We start from the raw sequence: 18167 nt of genomic DNA on the forward strand, positions 1-18167 counted from the left end.
GTGGGTGGATCAGTTTAATCATTTTCCTCATGTAACTAAATCTACAGTTCTCAGAGAACTTTCAAAGGACCCAAATGATCTCATTGTGCAAAATTATCTGTCAGGAAGTGTATATATAAGTGTATATATAATTCTCTGGATTTTATATACACTATGGTGCAGTACAGGCTGTCACCAATTATTATCGGAGGGGATATGGAACAACAGAGAGAAACTGGAGATTTCTCTAAAATTGAAGAAAAGATGTGACAAACTGTTCAGGAAGTGTGCTGAGAAAGCAACTCTGATGAAGCCACCAGGAATTTCATGTGACATGTGGCAATTTCCATAAACCTGGACTAAGAAGTTTGGTTGCCAGACGTTACTATTCTTTTTCTGTTTGAAATCTCCCTTAACATCAATGGAGAATGTTTTACTCAACCTTTATGCAACCTGGTTCTTGAAGCTGCTTTATTTATCTCCCTTCTGGCAGATTTATTTTGCAGTTCAGTTTTACATGACAAATATGACATGAGGAAAATGTTTTATCTACCGAGGCCTCTAGCAGGGGTTTGTATACTTTTAAAAGCTACTGCAAATATATGTCTTATTTTATTACACTCACTAAAACTATCGAGCACAACGTGTACGGAGACATAAAAATGTTGAAAACCGCAGATTGAACTAAGTTTTAAAACTAACACAGACTGACAAAGCCACTTCTTCTGTGCAGTAGCTAATGAGTTGGCTCATTTATTAAGTCCTCCAGCAGGAAAGCACCATGCAGAAGCACGGTGGACAAAAGCTTTTAGAGCACTAGACCACTAGAGTCTCACATTAAAATACGGCAAAGCACTTTGGATTTGGTGGCAGAAGAGCCTCTGCGCGGCGAGCTGATAACCACTTATGCAGATTTCGGAGAGCGGGTCAGGAGAGCATGATACAGCTCAGTGTATTTGTTAACACTGAATAATGGGAGCAGGTAAACTTTGGAGAGAGCTGTTTTGCGAGAGCTGTAAACGCCACTATTTTTAGGCCAGATCAGTTTTCCGCTTCGGCACTTGCATGCTGTTTTGCAGAAAAGCAGGAGTTGACATTTTTGAGAAAGAATCCCAAATAATAATATATTTTTTAAAAAAGTCTGATTATTGTGTGTTTATTTTCATGAAACTTGAATATTCTGCTCCATCGAGGAGGCTGATTAAATCTCTTAAAGTTATTGAGTTAAATTATACTAGTTCTGTTTATAAATGTAAGGTGTTGTCTGTTGGACCCAGATGTACAAACATTGATCTGTTCTGCTCACAAAAAAATACACATTATTTACTTCCACCCATCCTCTTTGACCTGCTTCCCTGTTCCTCCTGAAAGAAAAACATCTCCACAGCATAATGCTGCCACCACCATGCTTCAGCTGGCTCAAGAGTGTTAGTTTTCTGTCAAACATAGTATTTTGCCTGCTGACCAAAACCAAACTGGGGTTGTCCTTTGTACGCAGAAAAGGGTCAGCGGACTCATATCTCTCTTCTTTCTGCTTCCTTTTCACGTTGCCGTCTTCTTCCACATCCAGACATATTAACTTCAGCTATAACTTGGTGTTATTTCTCAAAGAGTTGGACCGACTGCCGTGCACGCTAGTCATAATTATGACTGTCGGAGAGAAGAGACGTGCAAAAGCTTCCGCGTCTCTCCCCTGTTAATAAATGTTACTCAACAGGACTGAGCTCCGGGGCAAACAGAGCACACACACATACACACACACACACACACACACACACGCACACACACAAAAAGTGTTTATTGGCAGATTTTAATTGGTATCTAATAGTTGTTTGATATGCTGCAGTGAATGGATCCATTCACAGAGTCACACTGAGTGCTTTCTTGCATCCAACATCAGGAGCGTTGTCGCTGCCAAGCCGTCACAGGTGCAGGATGTGGAGCGGCGGCGGCGGCGGAGTTTTTGGCTCGTCCCAAAGACAGCTTTCATTTCATTTCCCCGAGGCAGGTGCTGTGAGGTTTCCTGTTTCTCTTGGTCAGTGAGGGATGGTTTTTGTCTTCATTTGCCAGCTAGTGTGGTCTGTTCGTAGTGCTGGATTCCGCCATTTCAACTGAGTGTTGGAGAGAGATATGAAAGGGTTGGAAGGAAAGAAATCCGCTTGGAACAACGGCTCTTCTGCTTTGCTGAAGTGATTATGTTTCTAAAGCAGAACTTCTCTGTACTGTTTCATATTTAGCCTTTGATATATTTATTTACAGAGAACTGCCTTGTTGAAGAATAATAAGAGAGAGGTAAGCATTAAAACGGAAAAACAAACTTGTACTGTTATAAAATTTAAAACCCCACCACCAGATGTCCAAGTGAAGATGAAATACAAATCTTACACTAAAGGCTATAAATTGGCCAAATATGGTTGTCGTCCGACAGGAAATACAATTTAACAGTCTGGCTAAACAGCTGTGCACAAGGAGGCCGATCAAGAGAAAGCGGGAACAGAGAGCGGTGCGGAGGAGAGACAGAGGAGATGTAGTCTTTGAGAAAATTAGCACTTCTCTGAATAACCACTGCGAGCTGTAATTTTTTATGACGACGCGTGGGTGCGGTGCCAGAGGATTACAGTCTGCGTGTAGCAGAGAGAGAGATGAATTGCAGGTCCCAGTCTCTTCCAAAGGCAGCAGCAGAAGGACAGATTGACACAAGGGCTTTTGTGCGATTCTCCTCTTTATCAAGGTGCGGCCATGTTGGAGCAGAGCTAGGTTTTCACACACATTTCATATCTGAAGGAGCTTCATGTTCTTCCTACTACAGGTAAGGAGAGGGTGGAGTTTGTAAACTACACTTTCTCATAAAAGAGGCTATTTCCCTGGATTTGAGGAAGACGCTCAAGAACATTTTTGTTATCAATCAATCAATTAGTCTTTATTTATGGAGCACTTGTCTTGCACAAGGAGGGCACCACTAAGTGCTTTATGTAAGACTGAAACAGGAAGCAAAGACAAACAAATTACAAACCAACGAAGAAGAAAAAAAAAACATTATGAGCTAAACAACAGCAACGTATGGGAAAAAAACAACATTCACAGAAATGTGTGATTAACAGATATAACCAGAAGTGGTTTACAGAATTCTGAGTGGGAAGACTGACGTCATAAATAATTAAAACAGGAATAAAGAAGTACACACGTAATGAAAAGAAACAAATATAATTTTATCAAACTAAAACCAACTGACTGAAAAATGTAGTGAGCTACTTAAAATCAACACAGCGAAAAGTACAAAAAAATCTTGTTACAGATATTTAATAAACCTGGTCAGTTCTAATGTTGCTGGTCTTACCAGGAAAATGCCGACCGCTTCCTTTTGACCACCGTGTTGGACTTTCTCTCTGCGGAGGAGTTGAAGCGTCTTGCTGTGTTGTTCTCTAGGGATGGCAGGATGGAGCAAGAGATGAATAGATGGATGTGGGTGTTGCTCTGGTCCATTGTGATGAAGAAAGAGTGAAGATAAATAGCAAAACTCTTACTTTACTAGTCTGCCTACTGTCTGACCCTCACCTGGACTCACAAAATATGAGCCGTGTACAAAGTACTACCGGATGGCCGGACTCAACCTCAGAGATGAGGCTCCAGGATTTTACAACCAATCAGGGGTTGTGTGTCAGGGGTGTGTGATCTTATAGGACCGGGAAAGTATTTCACATTTACTGAACTTCATCAAAATTAAGTTATCAGTGGACATTAGGAGCTGTTCCTTACATGAGGGCAGTAGTAAACAGGTGATAGTGGCTAACACAATAAAAGCATCTCCATAAATATGAATGATTTAAAAAAAAAAACATTATTAGCACCTTGTAACCATTTATAAAATGTTAATGGTGAACAGCCCAAAAACAAAATCTTTCTAAAAATCTTCGGGGTTCACTCACAACCCACAGTCACGTTTTCCATCTCTCCATCTCTCTCTCTCTCTCTCTCTCTTTTTCTCCATTCTTTATTTAACACAGCCATGAAGTCGGACCGTAAACGTCTCAAGGCGGAGAAGGCCGACCTGGTGAACCAGATGCAGCAGCTTTATGCCACACTAGAGAGCCGGGAGGAGCAGCTTCGGGACTTCATACGCAACTACGAGCAGCACAGGAAAGTATGTGATGCTCATAGACTCGCATGGCGTATTTGGCTGGCAAACGTACATGTTTGAACTTTTGTTGTTGTGCTCATTGGCTTGGCATTGTATAAAAACCCCTCGTAGGTAAAGATGATCGATATCATCTGCATCTGTGAAGCTTTGACAGTTAAATCAGTGAGCCCTTACGCCGTTTGCCAATATTTGAGGCTAGTGTGCGCAGATGAACGGCGATACTCTTGTTGCTGTCATTTTGCCTAATAAAACCAGTTAAACGTGTAGAGTGACGAGACGATTCTAGTTGCTTTTTTCCACATCCGAGTCATGCAGTAGGGCTTTACACGTGAACCAATCCATCAGGATCTGTGTGTCTGCTAGGAGAGCGAGGATGCAGTAAAGGCTCTGGCCAAGGAGAAAGACCTCCTGGAGAGGGAGAAGTGGGATCTGAGACGGCAGACCAAGGAGGCCACGGAGCACACGGGCATGCTGCGCTCCCAGCTCGACCTCAAGGAGAACCGCATCAAGGAGCTGGAGGCTGAACTCGCCATGGTGAGACAGAGGAGCAGACATGGGGCGGGGGCTTGTTTAACAGAAAGAGGCAGTGAAATCTATAGTGGAGTGACAAACTAAATACAAAAAGTTAAAAGAAAAGAAAAAGTTTATTTTAGCAGGTTTTCAAGAGAATGTAGTCATGTAGATGCAGATATATTGTTTGTATTTAGACTTTTTGATATAAATAGAGTAACAAGAAGCCAGAATCTAGTTAGCTTTGGCAAACTAGACTCTTTTTTTCCCTCCTACACTCTTCCACAGCTGAATTTATGAATTGACTTAAGACTCATAAAATTGCCTGAAAAGTCTAGTTAATATTTCAGTGTAATTTATAGGAACTTCAACTTTTAGCTTTCTAACTTCAGTTAGTAGCTTTTTTTTTTTTTGCTCTTATCTACGAAAAGAAAGCAAATTATTTCATGATTTCAATGTGAAGTGGAGAAGGGGCTTAGGCTTTTCCATCACATCAGTGCAGGAAAAAGAAAACACATTGCTGTCCCTCCCCAACCTGCTGCTGTACACCGCCTGCTAAAACAAGGCTATGAAACTTTCCTTTCACTTAACAGAATCAAATGCTTATTTTTTTATGATTAGGTCTGTTTATCTCTTTAAAAAGACTATAAAAACGGTTTATGTCATACCTGTAATGAGCAATATGTTTCATAAAATTAGCAACCACATGATTGTTGCTTTTCTGTTTCGACTACAGTGAGGTCATGTTGTTCAGTTTTGCTGTAATTCATTTTCTTAAATCTTACACCAGTCCATGCCAAGAGGTACGGAGGAGGATTAGGGCCACTGAAAAAGAAAGAAAAAAACAAAACAGACTTTAATTTGAGATTTCTGACGTTTTTCTCAGAATTCTGAGTTTTTTTTTAAGTGGCCCTAATCCTTTTTCATATCAGATAAAATTTTTATAGGCAGTGTGATTGATCATTAGCAACAAAAAGAAATGTAAACAAACCATTTCACTACTTTTACCAGTACATTATGTTTTGCTCACTCAGATTTGTATCTCATGGTGTTAGTAGGTATATACTAAATGATTTCAGAGCATGAAGAAAATACTAAAGAAGTGCTAGAGTGCTGTGTGTAGTCTGTCACATACAGTGTTTTACTTACAACATTTGATTAAAAAGAACAACAAAAAAATGTTTAAATTTGCAACACAGCGATTCCTCATGTCTCCAACCCCCCCAGATGAGTAACTGTGTCAATCAGAGAATGGAGTTCCGGGTGTTTGAGCGGCTTGTGGACAGGGACTACTCTCCTAGGGTCACAGCGGTAAGACAGGCCCACGGTTTGAAAATAAATTTCACCTGTTTTGATCCCAACTCTCCCCGGAAATCTCCCCTACCTGTCACCCAGTTTTGATTTTCTGGGAAGCATTCCTCCTCAGATGCACGTTTCTTTTTTCTTTTTTTTTTCTTTTTTTTTTTTATGTAATCCCCCAGCCCACCTCTTGTCTGACCCCAGTGATCCTAACATGGGAAATGTCACAGATTAGAACAGTGATCACTCTGAATGCTATAAAGCTCGTCTGTTTTCTGACATCTAATTGCGCTGAACATTTTTCAGTGTATCCAGTTTTGCATGTCAAAAAAAAAAGAAAAGAAAGTGACTGATAATTGTTTGACTACCACTAAACTAGATGTGATTGCAGTGAAGCTGATTGTGCTGGTGAATTGTGGCCTGCCGTGCTCGGCATGATAATAAGATTTGAACAATAACAATATTTGAAGCGATTTTTAAACGGCAACATGTCACAGCTAATCAGAAAACACAGGCTGGTGGGGGGAAAAAAATGAAAGAGTATTTTTTTCTTCTGAGCATATTTTGGGGGTGAAAAGCATATCTTCTAAGGCTGCAGAAGCTCATTGTGTGAAAAAATGCCTCAAAGCAAACATATTCATTAAAGTTATAGAAAGACTTAATTGTTTTTCATTTCCTTAGTTATTTTTGCACAACACCAACCCTCCAGCTTCCACCCTCTTAGCAACAAACGCTTCATGCTTTTTATCAGCATTCTCCCCACCCCCCCCTTTTTGTTTTTTATGTTTTGGTTTTTTATTGAATAACTTTTTCAGCACTCCCAGGAGTGAGAGTGAGAGATTTTGCACAGCAAAAAGAGGATGAGAAAACAGACAGATTATTCCAGATACAGGAGCAGCATGATGAGCCAGGAGGCAAGTTTGTATATCTGTGTGCACTAACACGTTGGGAAACACGTTGTGGCTTTCTGGATGCGTAACATGTCTGCGAGTAAAAGAGAGCGCACAAATAACGGGAGCCAGGGAAGCAGCATCACGCTCGGAAGCGAGCGTGGTGAAACGACGCTGTGCAGCATGAACATGTGCGTGTGTCTGTTTATCTCCTGAAGGCCAAACAGTCACTAGCCACGCTGACAAAGGATGTGCCCAAGCGTCACTCATTGGCCATGCCCACGGAGGCGGTCGTCAATGGCAACAACCAGGAGTGGGTGATGCAGGCGGATCTTCCCCTGACTGCTGCCATCAGGCAAAGTCAGCAGACCCTCTACGTCCACACGGGCCATCCCACTGACAGACAAGGTAGGCCGACACGAGGGCAGATTGCCTCGTAACGTGTTGAGTTTTGTGGCCCCATCGCTTACAAACTGCATGCTCACGTGAAGCTGGTCTCTATGCATTAAATCGCGCCATCTGCTAAATATTATGATGTTCCAGCTGTGTTATGTCATGCGCTTTATTTCCTCTGAAGTGGCAGCCAAGGATAAGTTGCATGTTAAGTGCATGTGGTCAGTCTTAAATGGAATACGTGTTTGAATTTTTATGTCGACATTTTCAGGTTTCGTCTTTGTCAGAGTCGAGAAAGAAACAGGATCTCCTATGACTTGCAAGCATTAGTCTAAAAGGAATGGCGAATTTCAGTGCCGCTTTCTAGTATAATTAGAACTTAATTACATTTTAATACAAATACAAAATATGCCAGGGTTTCACTGTAGCAAAGCTGCACTGGAGTTAGCTCCCTACCCCCCCCAACAAAATAGAGCACAATTTCCAAAACTGAGTACTTATTAAGAGATGTGTTGTTTGTCTAAAGCATTGATTACATTCAGATTTGAGAAACCACAATGTGGAAAATCAGTGCAGGGTTATACGTAGCTTTCAGATCATTTCACATGTGCAAAAGTGTGACTCCTTTCTTTGGAACAGGTTTCATGTTTCTGTTTGCCAGAGAAAGTTACCCTCAATTGTATCAACAGGATGCCCTCAGTTTTACCAGTGTGGAGAACTGCATAAATGTTTTTCTTTGTCAGTCCTTAGTAAGCTTGTAAATAAATAAATACATTAAAAAAAAAGGATTCAATGGCAGTTCTGATATTGTCTCTCAAGAGGTAATGCAAAATCACATTTGAAATTTGAATTCCTTCCTCTTGAGGAGTTCAGTTCTACATCATGTAGACAGAAAATATATCAGTAGTTTTTGCAGCGCTCTTGATGCAGTCGAGCGCGCTTCACTCCACTGTAAAATGGAGTTTGTGTTGAAAGATTTCCAAAAAAACAACATATTTTTAATAAATAATTTATGTTTTTACAAAAACAAAAGACAACTTCACTCAGGATATGTGAATGCACATAAATACATATGCAGACAACCTTCACTGACTTGCCAGTATTTTGATCACGTCACTCTTTGTCAGACAAATTTTAATCTTGGTTTTGTGGGGAAAGTTTCAGTAAATACTACAACAATTATCTAAATCAGTGTTTCTCACCCTGTTTTGGGTCAATGCCCCCCTAGCCTTTATCCAGGTCCCTCACTGCCCCCACCAAAGAATTTGTAGGCTACTTTGCACTGACTGTTATTTTATTATTAATATTACTATCACTATTGTAGATGTTTTGATTTTTATGCTTGTTTCTGTATTTATCATCAAAAATAATTTCCCAGAGAACAAAAAAAACCATGAGAATAGAAATTATTTTCACAGGCATCTATGAAAAATGCAATGAACATTCAACTTAAAATCAGTAGGTCTAACAGTAGCCAGAGTGTAAAAAATATTCTTATTTGCCATTTTCTAGTTGTTAAATATTCCACAAAATGACCAGATAAAAGATGTACAACAATGTCAGTTTAAACTTTGAACTATTTGCAAAATGACTGAGCTCTGCAACATTAAAACATGGATAGAACTGTAACTACATTAATCATAGCTCTTCTTCTCTTCAGTGTTTCTGTCTGTTTCTGGTGGTGCAGCTCTGTGCTGCCTTCAGGAGAATGGGACATCAGAGTATCATCCATAAAACTTCACCCACATGGCATTTATTGTGCAAACCAGAGCTTTCAGGAGGGGCATCACTTATTTATTGATGCTTACCACCAGTAATATTCACTCATCACCTGCTGCGTCTCCTAATCGTCATGTGTTTCACATCATGTGTTGATTTTTTTCACTGTTCAGCATCGGATTCTCTGTTTTTATGCCATAATTCACATCTAGTTTGTCGCTCCGTTTTATGTCCCGCTTCTCCTGTTTCAGAGTTTTGCGCAATGTGCGCGTCTTTTTTTTTTTAACCCTCTATAGTGCGCAGGGTTCAAGAAGCGTATCGATGGGGAAAAAGCAGACTGACATCGGAAGCAATTGCGGTATTCTGATTATTGAAATTTAAAAGTGCTGTGGTACCGTTGTTCCATCACACCCGTTTCATACCGGACCACAGCACCGGTGTTACGCTATAAAATGAACGCCCTCTATCGTGGTATCACCCATGGACGGATTTCTTTATTTAAATGGGTTCATTTTTCAGAGGGATACACAATGAGGGTATCGTGATTTTAGTAATTACATGTTTATAAGAGCAATTTTCTGTTGTCCTTCCATGGAAGCGGGCAGCCTTCAAATCGAAATAAAACACTTTTTAATATAAGTTGCTGCTTTGACATAATCACAGAACTGCCAAAACATATGTACAAAACTGCCAGGCAAAGTGAATCACAGCAGCGTCATCAGCTGGTGAGACGCTGAACTGATGCAGTGTAGCTACCAGTAGCAGGAGAATGGAGCTGAGCTAATAAGCTACAAACACTGAAGAAAAGGAGAGCTGCCATTGATACAGTTGCAGCCAAGCATGATTTAATGTTACTCAATACAGTTTTACCAAGTTGCTCAAAATCTAAACTAGCATTGTTGTGCATTTAAGGTGTAAAGTTTGCCTTCAACCAAACTCTCCCCAAAGGCATCCCAGCACCCCCCTTTTGTAAAAATGTCTGCCAGCACCCCCTGCCGTCCTCTGAACGACCCCCGGGGGGCGGTACCGCCCACGGTGAGAACCGCTAAGCTAAATGATTACTTGACACAATCCAATAAAATATCACAAACAGCCAATTTTTTAAACTTTTCTATCTCTGTGCTGTACAGATAATGTTGACGTGCTTAAATAGAAAACACTGGACATTCCATTCTTAACTGTGATATTTTATTTCCTTCCTTTTACTTTGCAAGCATATTGCTAATAGCATTTTTATCATCAGTCTCATGAGAGAACAAAACGTTCTGTGTTGCTGTAAGAGTAAAGTTTCTGTTGAATTCCTATATCCCACAGCTTCCACTAAAGGGGGGGTGCAGCAGGAGCCCCACACTTCCTAGGCAGGACTTATGTTACTACACACAAAGTCTGATGTTTTTGGAAAGCCGTTACTACGGGCTTTTCCAAACAATGTTTTCCGACATAAAAAAAGCATAGAAAAAAGCAATGAAGTGGAGAAAACGCTGCATATATTAGCCTCGCAGCTGTACAAAACCCTTAAAATGCATTGTTTTAAATGGCAGCCGTAGATCCACACACCAGTTGCTAACTAATTGGAGACATCTGGAGGAAGTCGCGGACGAACGCAAGAAGACGGGGAAGATGTGAGAACAGTCACGAACTCCAAATTGCATTGCAATTGGCTGTGCTTTATGTATCAGTCTCATTGGTTCGGGCACACGCTCTCTAAACCTCTGTGAAGCTGTTTCCCTGTTGCTTAGCAACTGCAGCTGGTTAGAAAAATATATCCTCTTTTTCTTCCTCCATTTATTTGTAAGCTAATTTTTATTCTGTGGTGTTGTGCTGATACTCAGGGTCCACCATATTTTATTTTATTTTATTTCCCCCCCGCCTCATTTTGTACCGTTGGTCCCCCAAACTCCCGAGACAAAGGTAAGCCTGTCCTCTCTCCCCTCTTGTCCCGTCTAGTGGCTGCGGTGCGAGTGAGCCCCATCCACTCGCGTCAGCCCTCCATCATCTCTGACGCCTCTGCAGTGGAGGGAGATCGGTCGTCGACACCCAGCGACATAAACTCGCCACGTCACCGGACTCACTCCCTCTGCAATGTAAGAGCTGCCCGCCTCTGCGCCCTCCCAAGTAATGACCTGTTCTGCTCTCGTAGTAACTGCTGACTGTTCCACTGCCTGGCCGCCGTCGGTTCCCCCTCGCCATCCTTTTGGCTGAGTTCACATTTGCCCCCATGCATTTCTGTTGTGCACTCACTCCGGAGACGTGATATGATTTTTTTGTGGTGATTAAAAACAAAAACAAAAACGAATTGTGTAGTAAATAGGTGCATGCCCAACAGCATGAAAAGTTTCTGTCCTGATCTCTTTTGGTATTTTTTTTGCACCCTTTCTGCTCTTGTAACTCTCCTTTTTTTGTGGTCGTCAGTTCAGTTTTTTTTTTTTTCCTCTCTCGTTCCTCCTGCAGTCCCTAGAAGATCTGGAGGAGGCGAAGCGTAAGAAGAAGAAAGAGAAGATGGGGCTGGGCTCGCTGTCGCGTGTCTTTGCCCGGGGAAAGCAACGCAAGTCTCTGGACCCCGGTTTGTTTGATGGTACTTCCACACCCGATTATTACATAGAAGAGGATGCAGACTGGTAAAAAGCACAGCTCTCTGAGTGAACCCACCTGTGGACCACCTTGCATTTAATGTGTGAGAGGACGGATGTCGGAGTGTATAGATATAATATAATACATGCGCCTGTTTAGCCCCACCACAAGGGGGATAATTGTACATGTTCGTGTGTGTGTGCGTGTGTGCGCGCGTGTCGGTGTGCACGTGCGTGGTTAGGCCGCCGGTCAGAGGCCGAGTCAGGAGCCAGAGGCGCGTCTTGCTTCGCCGAAGTCTATCTCTTATTGAACACATTGCACCTGTATGTATGTACACTTCTGTAAATACAAAAACACAGCAACAATGTGGACTTGCTCTGTCAAAGCTGTGTTCCTGGATCTTCTTCTTGACTTTTTGTTTTCAAAAAGCTGGAAACTTGAAGGACTGCTGTATCTGTAAATAACAACGGTTGTTGTGCACTCTGTGCTTGTAAATGTCTCCATGTTCCGATTAACTTTTGTTCATTTTGACATGAATTCCCCTCACAACTCAAAGCCCCTTTGTTTTTTTTTGTTTTTTTGTCCTGCCTGGTCCTCCCCTCCCTTTTCACACAGCCATGATGAGAACAGTTTCCTGTAGGCAACATGCAGACTCCTCACTTCCAACAACAATTAGATTATCATTTATCGCATTCCTCAGAAAACGAAAACTGAACAGGGGCTCTAATTGGTTGCCAAAGAGCCGCTGAGCACGGGGTCAGCTTTCTACGCTGACCCGTTATTTCAATAATAATAATGAAGCCAAACAGGAAATGCAAAAAAAAAAAAGGTTTCTATCAGCTAAGATAGAACGTACAGTGCCTTGTCAAGGTATCCATTTTTTCTTTTCTCCACATTTTTGCAAAATAACTAATTATTTAATTCCATCCAATTGATACTCTGGTTGTATATCTGTTCTATATCTATAGCAGTTTTTTACTCCAGGATTACTCCATCCATGTTTCTATCAACTCTCACCAGCTTCCCACAAATCATGATGCTGCCGCCAATGTGTTTTACCATGTTAGGCCAAAACGTTACATTCTGTTTTCACCTGACCAGAAATCATGCTGTAAAGCCTAAATGAGAGCTTGCAAAATAGAATCGAGGGCATATCCAGTTGATGTGAAATTAGCTTATTACCATCTTTTCACAATGTCTTTCTCTTCATCTGTCTTTCTTTGAGGTCAGATTTGTTAAGTGAACAGCTAAGAGTTTTCTGTTTTTTGTCCCTTCTGAGATGTGAATCTCTGTAGCTCCTTCTAAGTTTTAAGTGGGCATCTTGGCTGCTTCTCTCATGAGCCAGAATGCATTAATGAAGCTCCTTAACAAACTAATATCAACGATATTAACAAACAGTTGTCACAGTATTTCATAAGTACTTCTTAAAGTTAAATAATAATAATAATAATAATAATATCTTGTTCTTCCGACCCTCTGGGATTTAACAGTTGTTTTTGTGATTCTTTTTGCAATCAAAATCACTGATTATGTGGAGCTAATTTAGAAATATTCACGAGGAATTTTGCAATATTTGCGTTCATGTGCGACGTCATTCATGACTTTGTTAATCATCGCATCGGTCACGGACCGGCTAATTATTTGACATCACCTGAGGCTGAGGCAACAGTGTTGTAAAATGAGAAGAAATACTGCCCCTTACAAGGGAAAGTTACCAATATTTTTCACAATTTATGGTGGAAATTTTGAAACAAACCTTATGCACTAGAATGACAAAATGACTGGGATCCATTGATTTCGCGTGAATTTCTGTGATTGATGTAATTTAGCATCTGGAGTCTAGAGGGCCACATAAAAAGCTATGGTTTACCAGATTTGTCCCCCGAGCACTGAGTTTGACACATGTGCTTTCGTAGGTATTGATGGCGCGTTTAACATTGCTTTGTGATGAGCTAAAATTTAAAAGGTTTTTTTTTTTTTTTTGTAATCTAACTCAGATTAAATCTGCAGCACAGCTTTAACCTTGATGTGCCTGCAGTGACCCTTGATCTCTATGGTGTTGCTTGTTCACTAGTGTCCTCAAACGTCCTTGATGGATCAGCTGGGCCTATTCTAAGAGACTGTGTGTATAAATCAGGTAATCGTTAGGCAGACTGTTTCATCGGCGTTTATGGGGTAACGGAGTAAAGAGAGCTAAATGGTTTGTACATCATTCAGATTTTTTTAGCTCAACCATGAATGCCTTCACGGTTATGGGTTGCTCTGTGTCAGTCCGTCACATAAAGTCCATTGAGGTTTGTGGCTGTGATGTGACAAAATATCCAAACGTTCGAGGGATGCTTATGCAAGACAATGCACACACCTGAACATGGAACATGCATGCAAATAGCCACAGACCCCCAAAGCATGCTGAGAGGGTTGTGTTGCATATGTTGTCAAGAAGGCACTTAAAAAAAAAAAAAAAAGAGAGGCCAGTTACTGATTTCATGATGTTTATTCGTGGTTTTGTCAGATTCAAATGCATCCTTTTTGATTTTTAAGCTCGGCTCTTTAATTTTGTTTGATTACTCTGTTAGGGCAAGGCAACATTTCCAAGTGGAAATCAATTTGGAAATTTCAAGATCAGCAAAGTTGTCAAGAAACCAACACTAATTTTAATCATTCATAGTTTTTCCACCCATTTTCTTTTAACTTGATCTCGCAGTTGCTCGCAGCTATCATTATGCTAATACCCCGAAAAGCTGCTGGGGTTGGATTATAGTGGAGGAGCCTGTCTAAAATTAGAAGCTAGATACAAAACTGATGGTCAAAACTTTTGCAGACCGCTGGAATCAAAGTTGTTTTTAATTAATAACTGGAACTGCAATTAAAAGAAGCGTACATTAAACAAAAGACTCTAACACTGATGAGGGCCATCTCAGAAGGTTAGAAATCAGGACTTAATAAGCATACTAATCAAGTAAAAGCATTGCTTTCCAGGTGACCCCCGGAGCTCACTAGACATTCTTCAGTTTAAGCTACTACTGGGAAAAAAAAAAAAAAAAAAGCAATTAGCTCTGTGTTAAAGGTTAATAACATTTCTTCAAGCCAAAGAATGTCCAGAGACACAGGATTCTTTTCATCCTGGATCAAATTGGAGTCTGCACTGCCCCCACTGGAAATCTCTTCTCTCCCTGACATTAAATTATCACTGGGTATTCATTAGCTGTACCAAAAACCACCCCAAAACGGTTCCAGAAGGCACTGGAGCTATTTTTTTAACCAGACTTTACGAGAAAAGAGGATCTTTGGAAAAATATTTGCTACCAGACTTTTTTTTTTTTTTTTTTTTTTGCATGGTCACAGTTCAATGTTTCAGATCATCAAACTAATTTTAATATAAGACGTGAAAACTTGAGTAAATATAAAATGCAGTTTCAAATCATGATTTTAATTCGTTAAGCTATCCAAAGCATCCTGCCCTTGTGTGAAAAAATAATTGCCCTCTAAAACCAGCTACTAATTGTTCCACCCTTGCCAGCAACAACTTCCATCAGGTATTTATGATAATTGGCAAATGAGTCTTTTACATCACTGTGGAGGAATTTAGCCCACTTTTCTTCACCCCAGTATGTAAATCAGCCTCACTGGAGGGTTTTAAATAGCCTACTCTAAGTCATTACCAAAGCCTTTAATTCAGATTTAATTCCAAACTTTGACTTGAAGATCTTATTTTGTTTTTTTTATGATTCAGAGGCAGATTAGCTAGTGTGCTAGAGTTGAGTCATGGAGCCTTGTGAAGCTTCATAACTCGAGCACGTTTGAGTTTTAAGACGAGAACATATGACTGGACATTCTCACCTGCTTGATTATCTGAAACATTTAGGCGTGACAATAACGGAAAGTAAAATGTAGGAAATTCAAAGATAAATTATCGCATATTCGGCTGTATTTATAGGAACAACTCAACCAGTTAAGGTATTCATTATCAAATATTATATGGGGAAAATACAGGCTACTTTTTATGTTTTCATTTAACCAGTTTTTACCTGCTGACGGGGGGGAATCTACATATCAAATGCAGCATTGTATGATTTCATATTCTGAGCCACGGTGTGTTTTTATTCTTCCACAGATATTTTACTTTTTTGTAAATGAGATAGCATTACAGAAATGAGATGAATATTATTGTTATTATTATTGAAGAGTTTTATTTAAAGTCAGATATGTAGGCCTCAGTGTGGAACTGAGATATTTAGAAGTAGATAGTAGCAACTTTCTAAGGCATGGCAACGACGTTACGCTAAAAAAAAGAAAACGAATTAAAAAAAAAAAAAGATTATTTTAAAATAAAATAAAGGATAATGATTTCTATGTGGCTGTCCTCTCTTTTTCTGTGTTTGTGTTGTTTATGTGTTTTTTGTGGTTGTTTGTTGTTACTTCTGTCCCTTTCTTCACGTGGGGGAGCTGCAGTGTGCAGCCTTCAAATGGCCTTTTTTTCCTCTGTTTCCCTCTCTGATTTCTTCATTCCCAGCTAATTTTTTCCCCGCTACATTCCCCACAAAGCTGCATTAGTTTTGTCAAAACAAAAGGGACAAGGGAAGATAAGGCCATGCCAGATCTCATGTGTGAGCGCATGGTGTCAGTAATGGTGTGTACCAATGTGACCACTAACCTGTAACTCTGACCCCTTCCTGTCAAACTCCCATCCTACTCTCAACACAGTGGAGCGACCCAAGAAGCAACCAGTCACATTCAAAGAGTTTGGAGGAAAGACGATTTCTTGTTGCTTCAACAAAGAGTTGCATTGGGTTGCAAACTGTGTTGGCAGATACCTTCTAACTTTCAAACAACGTCACACTCTGACCCGACTTGGCACTTCTTCAAGTTGAAGTGTAGAAGTTTTTTTTTATATATATATAGAAAAAGATGTAACATGTGAAACAGAAAGTGAGTGCTGAAACATAAACAGGCTTTTGAGAGCAACAGTAAGTTTCATGATGTACATTGGCAAGTAACTTTATTAGCCACATCTTGGTAGATTTTTTTTTTTTTTAAGAACTGTTAAGAACTTGGACTTAAAAAATGTCAAATCTAGCAAAATGTGTAAAAGCAAACAACAACAACAACAAAAAAGCAAAGAAAGAACAAAAAAATAATAACTTGTGGTTTATGTCAGATTAATTTCCAATTTTGCTGTTATAATTTTTTAAAGATATTATTAAATGCATGAGCGGAGGCCACTGAAGGTCAGTCAGGACACATTACCCAGATCAAACAAAAGCGGTGTCAATGTTTTGTGCAGTTTGTTTTGGTTTGGACAACAAAATATTGTTTATGCCACTATCATTTTACAGACTCTAAAGTATAGATCAGTTTTTGTTTTACTTTATATTGATGATGATATTCTCATATTCCATCATCATCCCAAAAGTTCTCAAAATCTATTACTGAAAAAAACAAATACAGACTTGGATTTTTCCATGTTGTTTTGCCAGAAAGACATCCAGAACAACAAATATTTTCTAATAGAATAGGCTGTATTCTGTTGCAGGCTTTAGTTCATTTAAACTGATGTATGGTGATAATATCTCACATGGAGTTGATTTATTTCAGAAGATTTTATATTGCACCCTATTTCCATCGATAAAGGTTTTCATCCCCATCTGAGTCAGATGACTCTTCTGAAATATGACTGATTATGTTCAAACCTCCCTATCAAACCAAGTTAACAGAATGTGGTTGAGGAGTTTTCAATCAGTATATTTTATCTGTATTTTTCATCTTCTAAGATTTTGTGATGCTAAGAGCCTTTATTTACCCTGACATGAGAGGAAAGCAGGCAGACAGAGAAAAGGGAAAACGTTCAGCAAACGTTGTGGGGCCATGGAGTCGAAACCTGCACGACTGTGCTGAGGAGTAATTGCCTCTAAATGTTTCATGATGTCTACCATTTAAGCACAGGCTGCGTCCACAATTAGATTTTTAGTTGTTTTTTTTTAAATCTACAACAAATAAAATTTAAAATCCAGTAAATTCCAAACGATCACTCAAAGAACAGGAAACCCTGCAAGGCTTAGGGTTTTCTAAGCTAAGATTAGGCAAAAATAGAGGGGATTGTATTTGATCTATGGAATATAATTTTTGATACTTTCATGATTTGGATCTGCTTTTCAGTCAAACCATCCATCCAGTAACAGATGGATGAATAAACCTGTTATTTATTCTGATGAATAACAGGTAAGCTCATTGGCTTAGTTCTCTCAAGAAAAAGGAAATAAGCTCCGTTAAGTGGGTTTTCTTTCAGTGTGATTTTCATAGTAAAAAAGCAACAACAACAAAAGCAACTTTAATTTTGAAAAACAGAAGTTCTTCTCAAACAGTTGGCTTATTCAGTTCAATTTAAATCACAAGGTGTGAAATTAAAGTTTACAAAGGTCGGTCCACTCCTAAATCTTTTTGAGTCAACACACTCAACTCGGTACAAATTATTAGTTTTGTGTTTGCCCATTACTGCAGAGACGCAGAAAGGAAGAAGAACCAAAATGATCCAATGTTTCCTTATTGTGGGCTCTTCTGTGTAAAGCTTAGAGCAAAATCTCAAAAGTTGTGACTATGACAGAGGACATTATTCAATCTGACATCTATCTATACATCTATAGATATATATATATATATATATTTTTTTT

The 18167-nt window shown here is 39.6% G+C and overlaps 1 protein-coding gene across 3 annotated transcripts in view; it reads left to right on the forward strand.

The window, feature by feature from the left end:
* Nucleotides 1-17476, forward strand: part of LOC103467993 (kazrin) — a 166770-nt gene extending 149294 nt beyond the window's left edge. Inside the window, exons 6-11 of one of the 3 annotated variants that reach the window (XM_008414774.2) lie at nt 3984-4120; nt 4481-4651; nt 5855-5938; nt 7035-7224; nt 10876-11012; nt 11380-17476. In XM_008414774.2, coding sequence (XP_008412996.1) covers nt 3984-4120; nt 4481-4651; nt 5855-5938; nt 7035-7224; nt 10876-11012; nt 11380-11550 — 890 coding nt within the window. In that variant the 3' untranslated portion in view covers nt 11551-17476. The remainder of the gene's footprint in view (nt 1-3983; nt 4121-4480; nt 4652-5854; nt 5939-7034; nt 7225-10875; nt 11013-11379) is intronic. The other 2 variants (XM_017305778.1, XM_017305779.1) reach the window with 2 other exon arrangements.
* Nucleotides 17477-18167: the final 691 nt, after the last annotated feature.

This window comes from Poecilia reticulata, linkage group LG7 (genome assembly GCF_000633615.1).
Source record: "Poecilia reticulata strain Guanapo linkage group LG7, Guppy_female_1.0+MT, whole genome shotgun sequence".
Taxonomy (NCBI): Eukaryota; Metazoa; Chordata; class Actinopteri; order Cyprinodontiformes; family Poeciliidae; genus Poecilia; species Poecilia reticulata.